This window comes from Heteronotia binoei, chromosome 7, assembly GCF_032191835.1.
Source record: "Heteronotia binoei isolate CCM8104 ecotype False Entrance Well chromosome 7, APGP_CSIRO_Hbin_v1, whole genome shotgun sequence".
Classification (NCBI taxonomy): domain Eukaryota; kingdom Metazoa; phylum Chordata; class Lepidosauria; order Squamata; family Gekkonidae; genus Heteronotia; species Heteronotia binoei.
This window is the reverse complement of record NC_083229.1, coordinates 30,591,838-30,612,958: the sequence shown is the minus strand read 5'-3', so window position 1 is coordinate 30,612,958 and position 21,121 is coordinate 30,591,838. Positions and strand designations below refer to the sequence as shown.

Here is a 21,121-nt window from a genome sequence, read left to right as displayed (position 1 = left end):
GGACTGGTCTAAGGCTGTCAGATGGTGGCATACAGTTTAACAACTGAGAGCTGAGAGGAAAGAACTGGTGAACGAGATTAAACTCATGTGTCTTATGCTGGCTCCTCTTGGTACCTTGAGCATGAAGCAATTCTCACCCACTTTCTGTTCCAGTCCCTCTCATTTCTATGAGACATAGATATATGACTCAACTATGCTTGTACACAGGGGTTGTTTTATAGAAAAACAGGTGGCAGAGCTCATTAGCATAACTTATTAGCATATGCTGCTCCCCCAGCCAAAAGCAACCCGATGTAAGAAAGGAGAGCCCCAAGCGAGCGTGGCCTGCTTGGGCTGGCTAGAGATCCAACCAGTCCTAGCAGGCCTTGCTTGCCTGGGGCTCTCCTGGGTGTCCCCCCCAGTCAAAAGGCCAGCAAGCCACCTGCCATCCAAAATCACATAAGAAGTGGAGAAAGGGTGGCGTGAGTTTCTCCAGGGGTTAATGAGAGGTGCTGGGGACATGGCAAAGCCCCTGGTGGCTGGCTGGCTGGCTACGCAGTCTCCTAATCTAGGGATTGTTATGTAGCTGCACCTACTATTCAATGGACAAGATAGGTGGGAAGGAAGAAGGGGAGCCATCAGAAAGGTTCAGGAGCTGTGCTCCTGTGAACTCCTGCTGAATCTGAGGCCTGCTTGTACAGAACCGCAGGAATTGCCATGATTTCTTCAAAATCAGCTTTAGCCTCTGAGATCTCCATGAGAAGTTTCCCCCTGTTTCCCCAAAATCTCATGTCTCTTAGTTCACATGTTACAGAGTACACAGAGTCTGGGGCCCCACCTTGTGTTAAAGACAGATGTGAATGTGTGGGTTCTATTCAATTCTCATGTGCACAGTCCCGAATTTGGATCAGGGCCATAACCAGGAGAAAGGGCTTCAGCCTTACCCCCATTTCCCCCATCAGAAACAGATGGAGGCTGGGCTGCAATTTGGCCCATTAGGAAGCCCATCTGTATATGCATACCCCAGTCCTATTCCAAACTGGGCATTTCTAGTCTGCCCTTCCCGAAGATGGGCTCAGGGTGAGTCACAATGATATAATGCTAAGGAGAGGGTTTTTTTTTTAAGTTGATTTTTTAAATTAAAAATTGCATGTTGCAGTAGATTAGCATGCACAATGATTTTTTTTAATTAAAAAATCATGTATGCTAATCTACTGCAATATTCAATTTCCTGAAAAACAGTCTTTAATATACAGAATAATAAACTGTTCACTTTAATGCTACCCTTTTACCAAAATAGTAGAAACAGAACATGCATCATGCAAACCTCTGCCATCCTTACTTACGCACACAGGCTGGAAGTTGACCAGACCAGTTGTGATCTTGCTGGCATATTCGTACAGATGAACCAATCAGTCGAAAGCCAGGATTGCACTGGTATACGACAGTGTCTCTGTACCCATAATTTTCTCCAATTACTTGACCATTGACTATAAGATCTGGAGTGCCACAATGGCCAGCTAAAACAAGGTAAAAATAATAACGATAGTTTAAAATGCATACAAATTAAAAATTTAACCTTACAAATATTGGACTTTTATTATATTCAGATTCTGTCTTCATTTCAGGAAGATAGCGGAGCCAGTGTGGTATAGTGGTTAAGAGCAACAGACTCCAATCTGGAGAACCAAGTTTGATTCTGTCCTCCTCCGCTTGAAGTCAGCCTAGGTAATCTTGAGTCAATTATGGCTCTTCCAGCCCCCCTCCCAAATAACTCTAGCTTGCTGCATAATGCTAAAAAGAGCTAGAACATCAGGCTGCCAGACAATCATAGGAACTCCTAGTAATGCACACACAATGCCATATGATAATTTAATTTAATTTAATTTAATTTAATTTTAAGGAGAACAGAGCAAATAAAATTGTCCTCACAACCCTACAAGGTGCACTGAGCATGCGTCTGACTCAAGTCTACCCAGTGAACTTCTTAACTGTGCTGGGATTTGAAGCCAGGCCTCTTCAATCAAAGGGTATTCAATGTACTACACCAGATCACCTATGATTTCTTAGAAACATCTTCCTTGAAAAAGAACAGTGAAACTCAATGTGGCAGAGTGGTTAAGGTACTGGATATGGATCAGCAAGTCTCACTAAGACAATATGCTCGTTTACAAGGTACACTCTCAGGGATGAAATGTGGCAGCCTTTTTGTACCCCCATCTTGAATGCTTTGGACAAAAGCAGAGCTACAAGAAATAATTGTAATAAGCATTATATTGGCACTTTAAGCGCAATCATTATTGAAATGCTACCTTTCCAGTTGATATGTGTGACAAATGACAAAGTTGGTACCAGCTCTTCTGCATTTAAGGCACATCTGCACAACTTGTGAATCCCAGACAAACAGAGGCAACTAGCCATGCAAAATGGCTAATTAGGGAATCAGTAAACCTCTTGGTGCCTGCCTGGCATTAGAACAACAGCAACAAAAAAGGTTGTTAATCACCTGGTGGGCCATAATGCTCACCTGGTGGATTGGACTCTTGAGCAGTTTTCTTGGTCACAACTTGTACACGTCTCATTTAAATACATATTTTGTAAAATACTGTTCTGTCCCTTGTGGTATAAAGCCTCTGTATTATGGATACAGAAGCATATAGCCATCATACCTACTTATTTCCTAAAATGTACTTGGAATAAACTCAGTTTGGGGTTTTGGCCTTTGAACATGAAACCTCATTAATATTATTTCGGAGGGTTTCCCACTACCATGGTTTGAGATATAGGGTTGCCATCCTCCAGGCAGAGATTGGAGATCTGCTTTTACAACTGATCTCCAGCTGGAAAAGATCAGCTCCCCTGGAGAAAATGGCTGCTTTGAAGGGTGGACTCTATGGTGTTGTACCATGCTGAGGCTCCTCCCCTCCCCAAACCCCACACTCTCCTGAACCCACTCCCAAAGTCTCCAGGTATTTTCCAACACAGACCTGGCAACCCTATTTGGGAAACCACAGATTCAGTCCTCTATCAAACTCTCACATGTAAAACAATTATATTCTCCCTTCCCCCCATACACACACACACATGAAATGTTCTAATGAATGGAGAATGTGTGGACAAGATTTGGCCTGTGAGAATGAAATAAGCATTTCTGAAAGGAAGAGATTGTTGTGATCACTTTCATTTACAGTTATTTCCATTACCAAGGAAACCATTCTGTCTCTCTGCATGTCTTGGGGAATGACTTCCTCATTATGTATTATGCATTGAAAAAAGAGATGAAGAAGAATTTTAAACAATGCAATAATAGAATTATAGATAACTGCTAACTGTATATTGCATAGCCATTCCAGCAAGGCCTGTTTAATTCCCTTGGATTTCAGTGTCTTTTTTCTGCTCCCTTTTGAGTTCTCTTTCTAAGATATCTGTGATGAAAAGAATCTTAAAGTGCCAATATGACATTGTCAGGAATATGAGAGCATTAGCTACAGTAAAGCATGGCTGCACACCACACATTTTATGGTCCTGTCTGTTGTTAATGGTCTTTCAGCGCTTCCATTTTAAACTCTAATTTTCAGGACTCTGGGCCAGTTTGGGGGTGGGGGTGTTGTGTGTGTGATTCTTTTCCTAAAGTTTAAATCCATTCTACCAGGACATTTTAAAAGTTACACAACTATTGTTCAGTTTGAAATATAGTTGCTCTTGATCATTTCTTTGTAGGCCAATAACGCTTTCCATGTGCCTTCTCACAATAGAATTTTCTCCAGGTTTTTATATGACAAAGATAATTGTACAGTACAGGAAAAAAAGAACAGATTATTTTACTCAGTAATATGAAGACTGCACATACCAAATCACCTTTTTGTTATAAACATGCCACTTTGAATAACTAGCATTAACCTCTGGAATGATGCCAAAGAACAAATCTATTATTTCTATTCACTTCATAATTCAGACTAGAAAATTCCTTTCTCGCCAGCTGATTTTCAGTATATAAGCTATCGTTCCGACCTAAAAATGTCTGGTCGCTCAAAATTGGATGACAGGTGGGCAAATCTAGCATCTGGGGTAGACATTTTTAAAGACAGTTGTAAGAAATGCAGTTTTTCAGAAGTATTTTGAAAGCTTTTTTTCTGGATAATAGTGTACCATGTTTGCAATCAAGACTGACAATTGTACACTATCGCTCATATTTGTATCCTGGGCTTTGCGCTCTGTAGAGATAAGGGTTAGGATTGTCAGCCTTCAGGTGGGGACTTTTACAACTGATCCCCAGAAAGCAGAGATCAGCTCCCCTGGAGAAAATGGCTGTTTCGAAGTGTAGACTGTATGGCATTGAACCATGCTGAGTCCCCTCCCCTCCCCAAGCCCTGCCCTCTCCCACATCCATCCCTAAAGTCTCTAGGTATTTTCCAACACAGACTTGGCAACCCTAGTATGAGTATACAATTTTCCCTCCTCTGTTTGATCCTGACAGTCACACTGTGAAACACTTTAGGCTGAAGAGAAAAGAAAAGCTGGGCCCAAGAGTACCTTGAGCCTGAACCCAGGTCTCCCCAGTCCAAATCCTTACCACACTAGATTATTATCCTAAATATCATGGCTAAACACTCATTTGGTAATTAATGAAATGTTGACCCCACACTCGTATACCGCTCAAGCTATTACTCGAGTCTAGTTTCAGCTATATTGTTCAGTAACACCTTAGGGACCAACAACATTCTCCACACTCAGTCTTATAATCTTGTTACTAATGTTACAGCATTGCTTGATGCTTCTCTGTGAAAGGTTTCATGACTGATGGCATATTAAAAGATGGGAAAGCTGCTATATACCCTCTAGATCACCCAAATATATTTTTGCTAGAAAAGCTAAAATCCATCAAGCTTTGCAGTCCGCAATATTTTAATCTACATGTTTTTACTCCTACTACATGATGCCTTTGCAACAATCAAGTTCCTTCCCTCCCGAGAAATCTGTTCATCCTAGTTTATTTATTTATAACATTTATAAGCCCAGATAACTGGGACTCAAGGAGAGTAACAGCAACAACAAAATCAGCAGCCGATCCTAGGACTTTCTGTTTGTGTTGTTGCCCTCCCCCCAAATAATTTCAGTACAACCAGGGCAGGCCCTAGACTGTCTGGCATCCTAGGCAAGGCTAACTTCTGGTGCCCTCCCTACACTGATAATGCCACTGAGTCAAAAGGGGGGCGCCCAATTTGGTGACCCCAGAAATCCAGCGCCCTAGGGAAACACCTAGTTTGCCTACTGGCAGGGCTGGCCCTGAGTGCAACAAAAGCTATATTCAGTCAAAAGAGCTATACACAGTCAAGACACTGGGGATGGGAGAAGACCACATCCAATTGCTCTGCACATGCACCTGTGTAGAAGCGGGACCTGCCATGTCATTTGATGCTGTCTTCCACATATTGATAGTTGTGGTATATTGTTCCAGCAGGTTTACAGGAGACAAACTTTCCCATTAATTTTTTCCTTGCCAAATTTTTTCAATTAAACATTATTGTCTGTCGGGTAATATCTTTGATTTAATGATTAAGTTGGCACATTGCTGTTTTGGAAGGAAGCCACCTATCATCTATTATTTGATGTTATTTATGAGGCTTGGGCTGGGAAATTCAAACAGTATCCGGTAAGGTACACAAATGAAACCATTTGCCAAAATATATTTTTTTAAAAAATGTTTGTGCTGCAACACCCCCTTCTGGCTTAAGCAACACTACTGAAGGTATCAGCACTTAGGAAAGTTTCATCTCAACTCCAAGACCTGCAAGGGAAAGAAGTGTGCCAGTGTGGCACGAACCCCCAAGTGAGAAATAGCTTGCTAGTTAAAAAAAACCCAACAGACCAGGATCTCACTAGATATGATGGGGACAACCCAGCAGTTTAGAATACTGGTTCTCATCTTTCCATATCTTACATTCCTCCAATCACTCTGTCAAAGAATCTGGATCCCAGTATGTCAGGGGGGGGGGAAATCTCTTTCCTAAGAACATTTATATGCATATAGGCATTCCTTTATGATAGTTATCATTTACGGTATATTTTACAGGCATAAAAAATGGCAGCAGCATAGTTGGGAGTAGGGTCAGCAGGATGTAGCACTTGAAGGTTGAAGGACATAAACTCTGCTTGGATGTCACTGTGAGTGAGCCATCCTATTCAGTGGGGCTTAGTCCAAGGAAAGTATTCCAAGGATTTTATGGTAAACTTGTTGGCCCATTCCATTAATGCAGGATAGACAGTACAGCAAATAAACACATTACAGGAGCCTAAGCTTTATGGGCTTTTTTTTTTTAACAGGCATTAGATGTGGCTCAGTGGTAAAGCATCTGCTTGGCATGCAGAGGGGCTCAGGTACCATTCCTGGAACATCCAGCTAAGAGGCTTGGGGAGTATGCAATGATCCTGGCAAACCACTGCCAGACTGCATTGACAGTTCTGACTTTGATGACCCAGTGGTTTGAATCAGTGTAAGGCAACTTCATATGTTCATGCTATGAAAAGACTAATGTATTTTTTAAACATTCTGTAATAAAAACCAGTGCCCTGATCTGGATGGCCCACGCTAACCATTCTCATCAGATCTTGGGAGCGAAGAAGGGTCAGATCTCATTAGTACTAGACTGGAGCCACTGAGGAAGCCTGGGGTTGCTACACAGAGGCAGGCAATGGAAAACCACCTTCATCTGCTTCCTGCCATGAAAACCCAATAGGTGGGTCATCACAAGTAAGCTGTGATTTGATGACACTTTTCACCACCAGTATACACCAGTATCTAGCTGAACTGTGGCTGATCTTTGGGAGGTAAGTGATAAAGAGAACCTGCTTTCCTTGTTTGAAACAAACGTGACAATTCAGAAACCAGATTCAATAGCATTGAGGGAGGCACTGCAGTAGTACACCTTATTATACCACTGGGGCAACACTAAAAGCCACAAGGCACAGGGAAAGAACTCTATGAGATGGCTCTTTGCCATTTCAGAAATAACCCAGTTTCAAAAGGGCAACCCTAGTGTGGGAGAAGCTGCTATCTGGATTTCTTGCCTGTAGCTCAGGGCTTCCTTCTTAACCCAGCAGTGAGAGAGAAGGAACATGAGCATTGCTCCTGAAACACAATCTCGTTTGTAGCTTCTTAAGTAGCTATTGTTCTTATTTACATGGCTGCCTTCTTTCTTTTTCTAACTTCAGTGCAAACTAATTAAGTAGAAGTCAATTTAAATCTAAGGTTGGGTCAATGTTCTCCCATTTTAAACTACTTGTAATAAATCTATATCAAGAGTGCTTAAAACCCTTTAGCTAGTGTTGATGTGCCCTGACCTAGGTAGCCCAAGCTAGCCTGATCTTGATGGATCTTGGAAGCTAAGTAGGGTTGGCCTTGGTTAGTATTTGGATAGGAGACCACCCAGGAAGTCCAGCATTGCTTTGTAGAGGCAGGCAATGACAAACCACTGCTGAACATCTCTTGGCCTGAAAGTGCTACTGGATTGCCATAAATTGGCTGCAACTTAACATTAAAAATAAATAAATAAAAACTACCCCCAAACCCAGAAGCATTTGCTTTTGTAAAAAGATACATTTGTGAGCTTAATTTGCAAGCAGATTATTCTTTACGGTAAAAGTTCAGCTGAGTTTGATTCAGTTTTTATTTCCTAATTGGTTTCCTTTACTGTTTCTTTTAACATCAAAGAGGGAAAAACAACCATTTGTCAAGCAGTTAAGAACTCCTGTCCAAAATTGTTCCCTTGGCAAAATATAAGGGAGAGCTCAACTTTACTTCTACTGAGTATCAAGAAATAAATTGTCTGCCAAAGATTTATAGATTAACTAATTATTGTTTTGTTCATGGAAGAAAAGAACTACATTGGATGAAGCCTAACAGTAAGAAGACTAATGGAAATGCAGAAGGGTGGCTACCCTGAGGGGGAAGATATGACAGGCAAATGTTTTTAGTAAGTTGGGCAAACAAAAATCTCTTTGTACCCTAAAAGTAAACTTATATTTTCTCCTGTCTCTCTGCTGCACAGCCCTGAACTCTGCCTTAATAATGATAAATGAGAATGAAACTGTAATGGCTAACTTCAAAATGCTATCACCATCTTAACCTCGACTGGAAAGAAAATGTCAACAGATTGCCTGAATTGATGTCTGATATAAAGTCAACACAATAATCCAGAACAAAATATGTTCATTCACAAGCCTTTGCCGTATGACCACTTGGTTCCACCTTTGAAAATGAAACAGGCATTACAGAAGCTGTGTTTCAGACAGGAAGTTTTTGAAGGCTGAACTCCCATTCCAGGCTGTATGTATGCATACTTCATGGATTTTAGTGGGATGTGCATCTGACAAATCCAGGACTGGAGCCAGTCATTTTCTCTCAGACTAACTGAACTCATGGTGTTGTTGTCATGAAGGTAAGATGGAGGCAAAGAAAGCAATCTTCTAAACTAAGAAAAGTTGGGAATAATTATCTGAACAAAGAAACAAACTCAGAAATTGTCAAAAGTAGTCCTCTGTGTTTCTATGCAGCCTCACATAAAGGAAAGCACTCAAAAAGAAGACTGGAAGTGCTAGTTCCCTCCTTTAATCCATACGCAATAGTGATGCTTGCCAGGAACTTAAAAAAAAACAATGTGAGAAAAGTCAAAACCCCCCAAATTTGGGTACATGAAACTTCAGGGTGCATTTTGAGGAGCTTCCCCAGAAGGTGGCCCAAGACTTCACTCCAGTGATACTTGGTTAAGCTATAATGAATATAAAAGTGCTTGCTGGCCATGATCTGAGTGTTCCTGATTTATGCAGTGAGCTCTGTGAAATAGAGACTCTCCCCATACGAGTGAAGGATTTCATTTAGAGATGGAATAGAGTTTGGAAAATATCCATAGAAAGCAGATACACCAGAAGAGAAATGCAACCCTAATACATTCCACTGAGATAAACTGAACAGATTTTAAATATGAAAAAAAGGTAATTGATAATTTCTGGCATCAGAACAGACAGTCTATGGCCTACAATCTGTACGAACAAGTTCTTTAGGGGCAGTCAACTGCTTATACTTGTCTAGCAGGATTTCTGGCTTGGTTTACTTCAAAAGATTTCCATGATACACTGCAAACTGTTTCTGAAAGTTCCCTTTGATGAAAAAGTAATCTGTGGCATGGTTCAGATGGGGGGGGGGGGTATTTCTCAAAAAACACAAATTTATAAATCATTGCACGGTTATTTTGATCTGGGCATACACTTTAATTTACTCTTTAGCTTGGAGAAACGTCGACTGCGGGGTGACATGATAGAGGTTTACAAGATTATGCATGGAATGGAGAAAGTAGAGAACAAAGTCCTTTTCTCCCTTTCTCACAATACAAGAACTCGTGGGCATTCGATGAAATTGCTGAGCAGTCAGGTTAAAATGGATAAAAGGAAGTACTTCTTCACCCAAAGGGTGATTAACATGTGGAATTCACTGCCACGGGATTTGGTGGCGGCTCCAAGCATAGACAGCTTCAAGAGGGGATTGGATAAAAATATGGAGCAGAGGTCCATCAGTGGCTATTAGCCACAGTATGTATGTGTGTGTGTGTGTGTGTGTGTGTATATATATATATATACAATTACATGCTCATAATTCACTTTGAAACCAACAGGACATCCAGGTGTCTGGCTGTGCACAGAACTTCAATCAAATATAAGTTTCTCAGAAATGCAAAGAAGTAAATTCAGTAAAAAAAACCATTGGACAGTCAAGGTAGGGTTTATTAAAGAACTCATGAATTACAGTCATAAGTGTGCAACTAGTATAAAAGAAAATGACTTCCTTACCTAAACACCTTGTTTCAGTTCCACTCCATAGTCCAGATGACAGACATTCCCTTACAGCTGAGCCCACCAGCATGAATCCCAAGTCACAAGTAAAAATTGCTGTTGATCCATATGTGATTTGAGTTCCAATCTTATTCCCATTTGGAGGTACAGGAAGTTCTCCACATGAAATGACTAAAAAGGACACAATGAGATTTAATATGTTGTACACAGTATTTAAATGCAAACATTTAATATTCATCTTCCATTTAATTAAAATTCTAGGTGCCTTAGAAGCATTATGCAGTGAGAAAACCGGTGGAGGCTACTGAGCAGCTGCTGGCAATTGGCCGCCTCCCATTCCCTTGGATGAAACCACAAAGGTGGGGGAGAGCCTATGTGAGCTCAGTGCGGGAGAGTTGACCAATCAGGGAGGGAGAAAAAAAAAGGATAGATCATTCAGCTACAACACAACGGAATAAGTGAATAGCTGGAATGCTTACTTGTCATTGTGTATGATACATCTTTGAACTTGATTTCTAAAATGTATGAGGCTATCCTTGAACACTCTGCAGAAGCAACAACTTGTGAACAATGACTGCCATATATCTATAATTGTGCAGCCTATGGGATGAATCCAGGAAATGTTTTCTCTTACTGTCACCTAATTCCCCTCTTACTACATTTGCTTTGTCAGATGGGTTTTATCTATGAAAATCTCAAGGTCCCCAGCATAGCCTTTTTTGATGGTGAAAGAGGATCCCTTCCACTCTTTTTCACCAGTGGAAAAGCTGCTTGGATTCAACACTGTACATTTGCTACAGTCCTCAAAATATTAACAACTGAGTAGGGGTGTGCATTTGGTTTGGCTGAACTGAATACAGCCCTGAATAACAGCTGATTCAGCTGTACTTGGCACTGTATACAGCCAAATCAGATTCTCTGGTCTGTTTCAACTGCCAAATACAACAGTCCAGAATATCTAATCAGCAGCTGTTCAGCTCCATTATACCCTATGGACCATTACAGTCAATGAGAAAAAATAGGGTATAATAGATGAGGGCTGCGGGGAAGGGAGTTTGAGGGAGAGACACCAAATTTGCCATATTGCTGCAGGAGCTTCTTCCCCAGAGAACAACCAAGTTTCAAAAAGATTGGACCAGGAGGTCCAACTCTAGGGGCACCCAAGTTAGTCACCCCCCTTCCTCCACTATCTCCTATGATGGGGGAAAAAGTGTCAATTTCCCCATAGTGGGAAAATTGGCACTGGGGAGGAGGGGATTGGAGGAAGATGGACCAATTTGCCATGTAGCTGAGGGAACCTCTCCCCCAGAGAATCCCAAAATTTAAAAAAAAATGGACCAGGGGTTCCCATTTAATGGAATCCCAAAGTCTGTGGCATGGTTCAGATGGGAGAACCAAGTTTTCCCAGCTTTGCAAATCTCAATTTCAGATATGTGTCCATTCGTCTTTTGGTATACTCAGAACTCAGGGGCACTGGGTTCAGCTGCTGGGCAGCAGTTGGTAGGATTGTGTCACTGGGCTAGTCACTATTAGGTTGACACAGGGCTCTGCTGCTTAGCATCAGTGTATTCAATGCACTGTTTCTATGCTGCAGTCCCTGCAGAAAGCACCGCCCCCCTAGGTTTGCAATTCAGAGAGATTCTCAGATATGAACTAAGGTCCTGTATGTGGTACTGGCACTGCCACTGTGGCACTTATTCTGCTGGGCACATAGCGCTGTTATTCACCTTGCAAACAAGCATTCTCACTACTTTTGACTTTCCAGTGCAGAGTTTCTCTAGGACAATTTGACTGCTGCCTGTGTTTTCCCCATCATAGAAGAAATGGGAAAGAGGGGAAACCAATTTCCCTATCCTAGGAGACAATGGGGAAGAGGGGCAACCAATTTGTGTCCCCCTAGAATTGGATCCCCTAGTCCAATCTTTTTGAAACTTGGGGGTTCTCTGAGGGAGAGCCTCCTGCAGCTACACTGCAAATTTGGTTCTTCTCCCCCAAACCCCTTTCCCCTAGCCTCCATATATTAAACTCTATGTTTTGCCATTGACTTTAATGGCACTTAGAGTTTTAATGGGGCCATATATTTAGGATAGCTGAATATCTCCCAAATAAGGTTTGGCCACCAAGCCTGATGTTCAGGGATATTTGGCTCCCCTGAATACTCCCAAATCTGAATTTAGCCATTTTTTTTCTGTACACACCCCTACCAGTGAGTCATTTTAGATTTGTCATATTTTCAAGAAGACTTTCTGAAGGCACGGCTAGATAATAAAGCATCATTAGCAACACACGCAAGAAGGGCCCCATGGCCCTGCTGTAAAATGGCTGTGGTGACCCAGGGTTGTGCCCCAAGACTACTACATAGTTTGGTGCAATCCAGCCAATGAAAAGTTTTTTCCCCAGTGCCAGATCCCTGGATTCTAGTTAACATGTTAAGTACAGTATGATGAACTGTAGATGCATGTACTAAGTTATGACAATATGGAGACAGAAGGCCTGTGACTAAATCAGACCTTTTGTTGATGAACAAAACACTCACTTTGGCAGTATGGTCTCTCATTTCTCCAACTCCATGTTCCATTGGCGAGGCATTCAATGGATTCTGGTCCCAATCCATGGTACCCAGGATCACAATTGAAAACAACTTTTGTTTTGTATTCATAGTGAGAACCATTCACTATTCGCCATCTCCCATGCTCCAAGGTGAATGAATTGATGCTTGGGCATGTAACAACTTGAAAGAGATACACAGAAAGATAAAAACGGTATGATATTTTTGTCCTATCATATAAAGGAAATTAACATGCAATGGGAAAAAAAGAATTTGCCATGAATACTAACCAGATGAGTTCACACATTGTGGATAGGATATTATCTAAGTTCATAACCTAAACAGAAGCACAGTGATTTACAGGCAACAGCTAAATTGGATTCTTGCTGAATTTCAGCATAAAAATAAAAATCTGGATTTAACTTCTTATCTTTGGATTTGGTGGGCGATTATCCAGATTTATATTAATGCTCAAAATAATTACTTAATGGATTAAGCATGACAGCCAAAAAGTGCTTTATTTATTTGGCTACTGATTTAATCCTTATATAAGTACCTTGACTCTTTCTGGATTATAGCGCTGATACCATTGTCTTCCTTTTACATATTGAGAATTCCCATTTTTAATTTCACACCTAGTAAAATATTCATACTAGCAGAAATACAGTGATAAGATCCATCATAATTGTGCTAGAATATGATCCCATTATAGTTCTTTGGATGGACTGTGATTAATTCCTTTGCCTCAACACAAAGTCATCATCTCCTTCTCCTTTGAATTCAACACCATGGTGTCATGTAGCCTTTGATATTTTATCATTAACTCAGGCCTATCTAAACAGCGTAAAAAAACCTGACAAACCCCTTTTCAGCTCTTTTTTCCATTTTGTCACTTCATCAGTTAATATTCTTGATGCTTTAAAAAACATACACTTCCCTCTAACTAAGCAGGGACTCCAGTTTCAAACAGTAAAAATGCAGTAAAAGTTAAAGGGTTCAACTCTTTTTTCTTTCTCTGCATAGCTCCGGGGCAAGTCGTGGCTGCACAAGCATGCAACTTGATTTTAGCCAAGAGTGAGTTGCATGGTGTTTGCCCCCTCTATTTGAGCCCTGACAGTCAGCTTCCTTATGCAGTATCTTGGGGTGCTACCACACAAGAGATTTAGCCCGACCTAACCATGCCGCTGAAAGATGAGCCCCTCAGGTCAGAAGGTGTCCAATATGCTACTGGGGAAGAGCGTTCAAGTAACCACAGAAAGAGTGAAGTGGCTGGGCCAAAGCCGAAAGGACGCTCAGCTGTGAATGTGTCTGATGGTGAAAGAACAGTCCGAGGCTGCAAAGAACAATACTGCATTGGAACATGGAATGTAAGATCTATGAATCAAGGTAAGCTAGATGTGATCAAACAAGAGATGGCAAGACTGAACAGCGACATCTTAGAAATCAGTGACCTAAAATGGATGGGAATGGGTGAATTTAACTCAGAGGATCACTACATCTATTATTGTGGCCAAGAATGCCGTAGAAGAAATGGTGCTGCCAAAACAACTTTTTTCTAAGCAAATAAACAAAAAACCAATCCAACCTGCCAATTGAAAGCCCTGTTGAGTTAAAGCCCCACCCACTCACCTTCTAGAAATACTTGGCAAGAGCTGGTAAAGTTGACAGGAGGCTCTGCGGCTTTCATGGATACTGTGATGCGCAGTCCTACTTTCTCCATATCATTTGCCCTTGAAAATATCACTCTTGAGCTATCAAATGTGATCACTTGAAATACACATCTTTAGTTCATAAAGTAACACCGCTACTTGATTGAACCCGGACTGTCCTTACCTACACAACGAGGTGTTTTGTTGTGATTGCTCCATGTGCCATCTGGCTGACAGACTGCAGTTGTAAGTTCCTTGGATGATAGCCTATATCCATCATTGCAAAAATATGTAACTCTTGTGCCTACTAAATAGTCTGTTGTCAGTATCCCACCATTTGCTGGTGCTTTTGGAATTCCACAGGATATAGCTGAAGATTTAAAATGTACAGATATATGATTTGTCTTGGCTTACCTCAATCCTCATTTTGTGGATAGTATCTTTAAAATTCATAAACATGTGGGTGATTGTAACAAGACAACATTCATTTTGGGTAGGAACAAATACAGTCTAGGGAGAGTCTAGGGTTCTGGTTGCTGGCCCTTCCTCCATCATCTATGTTGTCACTGAAATTTGTACACTATGCTTTTGAGCTTAAATCTGAGGCAACATATCTTCTCATATATACAATCAACACCATAGGAAAAAATAGGAAGTACAAACACTGGCTTGTATGTAGTCAGGTTTTTTCACTTGATTTTATTTAATTCTCCTGCTTTACTGTAGCCATCTTCTCCCATGCCTTTTGTTCATGCAGGTCCCTTAATCCCCAACATAGCCTTTTGGGTAGTGAAAAGGGATCCCTTGTTCCTTTTTCATCAGTAGAAAAGGTGTTTGGATCCATCCCATTATGTACAGGAGCTTATATGCATTTGAATGGTCACAGGTAGGATCTGTGCAGAAACAACCTGTGTTTATTCAGGCTCTGCCCTTCCTACCTGTAGGCAAATTCCACAACCCTTTCACACTTGGATGTCCCCAAGGTCCCAATGTATGCACGCAATACTACATCCGCACTTGCTCAGAATAACAAGGACTTCCTGTGCTCTTTTTCTTGCTCTTTGTTATATATGTCCTTTGACTAGAAGAGTCAACCACCATTGTATCTATCCATCAAGTGACCTTTTGCAAATCTACTTTCTCAGTTCACAGCTGACTTCTGTTCATTGTGCCATTCACCATCAGCTCGCTCAGCTCAACCCACATTCTTGCTACTCTTTTATCAAGGCCTCTCTTACTCTGTCACCTTTGTCCACGCTGGCCAAACAGTCTATAAGCTCTCTGGGAAAGCACTTTTGTCATTTGTTTGTTCTCTACAGGACACTGCATCCTCTCGGTGTTAAATGTTAAATTGCAGCAGCAAGAGTAGTAGCAAGAGAAGCAGCAGAAGTTCCAAAACATGGTTGTCGCCAGCAGGGGAGTCAAGGCAAGCCATGTACAAAGCCTCAATGTGCTTTTGTATTCTATCATTGTCACACTGTTTGCTTTAAGATTCCTTAATAAAGTCATTGCGCTCTTCTTTCCAATAACCATGGCTCCTTCTATTTCCTGTCCTGGGTCTCCTAGAAAGCTAATATTTGCCAGATATTGTTTCACTGTAGATGTTTTCTCATAAAGGTTTTTCACCGTTCTGCCTGTCAAAAGTGCTATACATTTGAGGGGAAAAATATAAACTGCTGCAGCAAACTACATGGAATGGTGAAAATTTTAATATTACTCAAAACTATACATCCTGTCTCCTCCCCTTTATGGTTCTGAATCATTCAGACATCAATAAATGCAGGAAATTTTGATATATAATACTGAGGGAGGGGAGCCAACGCAAAGGAGATTCTTCTGGACCAGTTACAAACATGATGCTTATTTTTGTTTGCTTCAAAACACTCTTTCAAAAATCTCAGCTCTGTGTCCAAAGACCCAATTAATGATATATAATATAACAAAAGAAATACTGGTTTGCTAGAGGCCACTGACACATTTATCGAGAAGAAAACTAGGCACAAAAAAGAAACTAAAATATAAATGGCAATAGGACAGATTAAGTTAAATACAAATTCTACAAATTATGAAGTGCATTTCAGATATTCAAATGTTAAAGCCTGCCCAAGAACCAGCAGATTAGAAAAAACTCACAAATGACAATCATCATAGATGAAAGCAGGAGACATCCCATCCAACCCAAAGATATGTGAAATACCCTTTGGTGGACTCCACAGGGTAACATTTAACTCATTGGGGAATCAGGCCAATTTTCACCATCTATGTGTGGGGAAGATATCTCAAGCAGTGAAATACTAGAATCAGACTTGGCTTGGGAAATGTAGGCCTGAGCAACAGAAAACCTCTGCACTTTCCTACTCTGTTTTATGACCTTTGGGGACCCTTTAAATCAGGATGCTCACTCTGCAGCTCATGGAAAACCACATTGACAGTTCCCATCAACCAAAAGAGCCACATGACTACTGTGTGCTCTGTACACAACCACATTAAACACATATATACATAATACATACATAACTATTAATATATATTAACAGAGTACCTATCAGCTTGTAAGGGTGTCTCTGCCTACCATCGTTGAAATTTAGTCAGTTCTTCTTAACTGGAGTGAGGTAAAGGACTTCCCTCTCTGCCTTCCTGTTGTCTCCTCAGTATGAGGCACAGCAGGTCAGGTGAGAGAGATTGCCCAGGTGCCCAGAGAAGGACCAGCTGGCTATGAAGAAAGGGGAGTAAAACCACCATCACCATGCTATTGCCATCTAGATGAGCACTCCCCTTTCCCTCTGGCAGAGGCCTGTTTCCTGCTCATTAGATCATGTGATGAAGGGGGAGGGGGAGCACTCTTCCCTCATTTCTCCCTTTGCTGCCATGGAGTATGGTAGAATGCATGACAACTCCAGCCCATAGCAGGGAAAGGAGGGATGGAGGGATGTGTGTCTGCACAGAAGACACTTGATGAACACCAATTACAGATAGCTGCAATCATGTCTTTGCCATCACATCTTCTTTGTAATAGTACATGGGAGAATAGCAAGCTTACCTACCATGGAGGGCTGCTCATCTGAATAATAAGTGCAAACTGCCTTTCTCACAGTCACTTCTCTCCTGTAGTTGTCAGTCAAATAACGTCTGGTGAATGTGCATGCAGAAAACCATGTTTTTGCTTTGCAGATCTCACATCTGTCAGTGCTGCTGCAGAATGATGTGGATGTCACCTATGTTCTTGCTGAATGAGCTTTCACTGGGAAGGGTACTGCACCTTAGCTGTGGTATAAACTAATCTAACAGCTGAAGTGACCCATCTAGAGTGTTTGTGCTGACACAGACTTCCCTTTATCAACACCTTTGAAGCATACAAAGAAATTGTCAACTTTTCTAAATTTAGAAGTACAATCTAAATAAAATAGCATTGCTCTTCTTAAATTCAATCTATGCAGGGATTGTTCTGCTGGTGACTGTGGCTCTGTGGGGGGGGGGGGCAGTTAGAACAATGTCCTGTGCCATATGAAACCCAGAAAGAATTTTGGTAAAAAAAAAAAATCCAGGCTTGGTTGGAAGCAATACCACTTTGTAAGGACTCTGAGGATTAGTGGGTTACTCATCAGTGCTCTTAACTCCCCCATCCTCCTGGCTGAGGCAATTGCTACTAGAAATGTAGTCTTGTAGGACAATAAAGACAAGTCACATGTAGCCATTGATTCAAATGGTTTATGCACAAGCTAGGACAAAAGAAGAGATAGACTCCACTGAGTAATGGGAGGTTTAACTGGTGGATATAGGTTATAGAACTGCAGCCCCATGGCGCAGAGTGGTAAAGCTGAAGTACTGCAGTCTGAACCATCTGCTCACGACCAGAGTTCAATCCCGGCAGAAGCTGGGTTTCAAATAGCCAGCTCAAGGTTGACTCAGCCTTCCATCCTTCTGAGATTGGTAAAATGAGTACCCAGCTTGCTGGGAGGAAAGTGTAGATGACTGGGGAAGGCAAAGGCAAACCACCCCGTAAAAAGTCTGCCATGAAAATGTCGTGATGCGATGTCACCCCAGAGTCAGAAACAACTGGTGCTTTACCTTTTTATAGGTTATAGAGGCCCCTAAAAAACCTCTTTGACATTACATTTTTAAAAACTCTGGTCTTGAGTCTATGCTTACATGAAATGTGGAAATGGCTGCTAAATAAACCTTTAGTGAGGACGTAGAGACACCTGTATCCTTCAGCTAGACTAAGTATTCAAAAATCTCAGAAAGTGGACAACTATCTGGCCTAATACACTTATCTGACCCAGGTTATGAATCACTGCTGCTTAGATTCATATTGGAAACAATTTTCTCTCTGTGTAAACCTCAGATACTTTCCACAGTCCTGATGTACTGAAATGTGAAAGTAAGCATCTTGGAGATCCAGGACACAAAACCATGCATCCCTTTGAATTAGAGGGAGGATATCTGATAGGGATGAAACTTGGGGACCTTCAGGTGTTGATTTAGGTCCAAAATGGGTCTCAATCCCCCACCCTTTTTCTTTATTAGGAAATAACAGGAGAAAAGTCCCATTCTTTCATACTTTGATCCAGCACTTTTTAAAAAGAGCCATGAAAAAGATCTTTTATCTGAAACACTCAAAAGGAAAAATGCTAAAGTAATTTTTAAAGCAGGAGCTCAGAATCGGTTCTCTCTGCACAGTTGCAAAAGAAAATTGACAGAACACTCCCTCCCCCTCTGTCATGTGACCAGGGATCAGTTTGTAGAATAGGTGGTGGAGCTCATCCAGGGATGGTTATGCAGTTGCACCTACTATTCAATGGACAAGGTGGGGAGGGGGAACCCTCAGAAAGGTTCAGGAGTTGTGTTCCTGAGAGCTTCTGCTGAATCCAAGGCCTGCATGTGACCATAGGGGCAGGAAAAAGGCCTCTGCCTCTAGAGGGGAGGGGGAGTGCTCATCTAGGAGTTTTCTAGAAGCTTATGCACTTCTCTCTTCCATGAGAGGCCCTGCATCAGGGCAGTCCTGTGTGGGACTGCACAGAAGACATGATGATGAACCTTTGTATTTCAAATCAAAAGTTTATTATCTCAAACTACTTATGAGAATTAGCATGGAGGAAATTTCAATCTCATTTCAGTCAAAAGGTCAGGAAGATCATGTATGTGGACTTGCATTTAAGTAGGGGAAATACTTGGACAGCATAAATAGAGGTCTGCATTCCTCTACATGTGGCATCAAACACATCCCAGAAATAAGCTCAAGGAATAAAAACAGTATTGATGATTTTTCCTTACTTATGCAATCAAACAGCAAACTTCCTTGATTTTATAAAATGAATGGAGAAAAATGTATTAGTAAAAAACTGCCACTAGTAATTATCAATCAAGTCCCAAGATAATAACATAAGTATTATAAAAACACATGTTGCCGATTACCCATGATCAGCCTAAAAGTCATTACTCTTACCATTTCAACACTACAGAAAATTGCATATAATCATTTTAATCCACAGAACTTTGATCAAAGTTGTAAAGCTGTATAATAAATCTGAATCCGTAAAAGCATTAGACAGACCCATAGGAAATTATATAAAAATAAAAAATTTAATATAAAATGTGTTGTCTGTTTTAGGAGCTTCAACAGTATTGGAAGTTTAAAGCGATAAACAAATGAAGAAAATAAACACATAAATGAACTTCATTTAAGCACAATAAAATTTTAACAGCCATTCTTTATCTTGAAAATATAATAATATTATAGTGGGAAACTATACTGCAGACTATGAAGGGACATGCATCACACAATATACAATATTTAAGCCAAAAAAAACCCTGAAGAATGTGGTTAGACTTCAGCTAGGCTCTGGTATACACCTCAGGCAACATTTATTTTGAAGTAATTACCAAATGTCCTTTGAATATTACTTACTCAACATGCTTGGCAAAATTAAATGACCATCATTGATCCAAACTATTTAAGGAACCACAGTCTGGAAATTTTTTAAACATATCAACACTAGTTTCAAAGGAAGTGCTCTCAGGGTCCTCTTTTTAAAAAGAACATTTCTATGTTACAGTCACAACATTTTTAAAAATCTAGATACAGACAAGGAAGCTACACAAGGCAGGATATATCATACAAAATCCAGTTTATTCTTCTGTCCTTATATCCCCTGCACTTCTGTTCTGTCTTTTTCTCCTCTTCTTCCTCAACCTACTTTCTTTTCTATATGGAAGGGGCCCTGGACTCTACTGGAACAATCTTCAAAACATTAACAGTGGAATAAGCTACAGCTATTTGCATACAACAGTGAATTTACCCTTTTGCTTAGGATCATGATGTCCATCTTAGTACTGAAGAAGCCGTAGATAACTCCTCCTTGTTTAAGTTTTAGAATAAATTCAGCTTAATAATAAAAACATACTGATACACATCTTTTTGTTCTGTATAAGATGCCAATTTTCTTTGGTATTTCCTCCTCTCCTGAGATTATCATTAAAAATACTATTCTATGTTCAGATGCCCTGTGGGCTTCCAAGACTTATTCATATGCTTATCTGTTCTACAGTTGCACATTTTCATTGATCTGGAGGAGCCAGCATGAAAAATATAAGAAAAACAGAGTTGTACTTCCTGTTAGTCGAATTGTCTTCTGTGCACAGAGACATTTTGGCCTGTGCATGCATAGTCCCAAAGTGGGACTGCAGAGAAGATGAAAGACACACCCTTGTGCCTAGAGATTTAGATGTCAGCTGCCTTGACAGAGATGTACCTTCCTCAAAAAAATAATAAAAATCTGCAGGTAGATATTGCTTAGAAGTATAAAGGTGTTGGTGGCAACCAAAGTGAAACCAAAAGTAACCCCCAAAAGCTGGGGCTCAGGGAATCTCAAACCCTTCCCTAAGTGCCTGGTTTCTTTGACAGAAATACAGCCAAGATAACTGGAAATAAACAATCTGATTAAGGGTTTTTAAAAATGTTTGATGACTCCAGTGGGCACATGAGACTCACACATGAATTATATCTTTCCTACAAATATTATTCACAAGAACAACATCATATGTACATCTTACCTTGGATCCTACAGAGAACTTTCATAGGTGGGGTGGTGGTGGTGGG

General features: G+C 40.7%; 1 protein-coding gene across 6 annotated transcripts in view; it reads right to left on the bottom strand.

Moving 5' to 3' along the window:
* Positions 1–21,121, bottom strand: part of CSMD3 (CUB and Sushi multiple domains 3) — a 933,126-nt gene that overhangs the window by 87,004 nt on the left and 825,001 nt on the right. For all 6 annotated transcript variants that reach the window (XM_060243303.1, XM_060243304.1, XM_060243306.1 and 3 more), the window contains 4 exons: positions 14,207–14,392; positions 12,362–12,556; positions 9,823–9,996; positions 1,326–1,499 (listed from right to left, as the gene is read on the bottom strand). In XM_060243303.1, the coding sequence (XP_060099286.1) occupies positions 1,326–1,499; positions 9,823–9,996; positions 12,362–12,556; positions 14,207–14,392 (729 nt within the window). The remainder of the gene's footprint in view (positions 1–1,325; positions 1,500–9,822; positions 9,997–12,361; positions 12,557–14,206; positions 14,393–21,121) is intronic.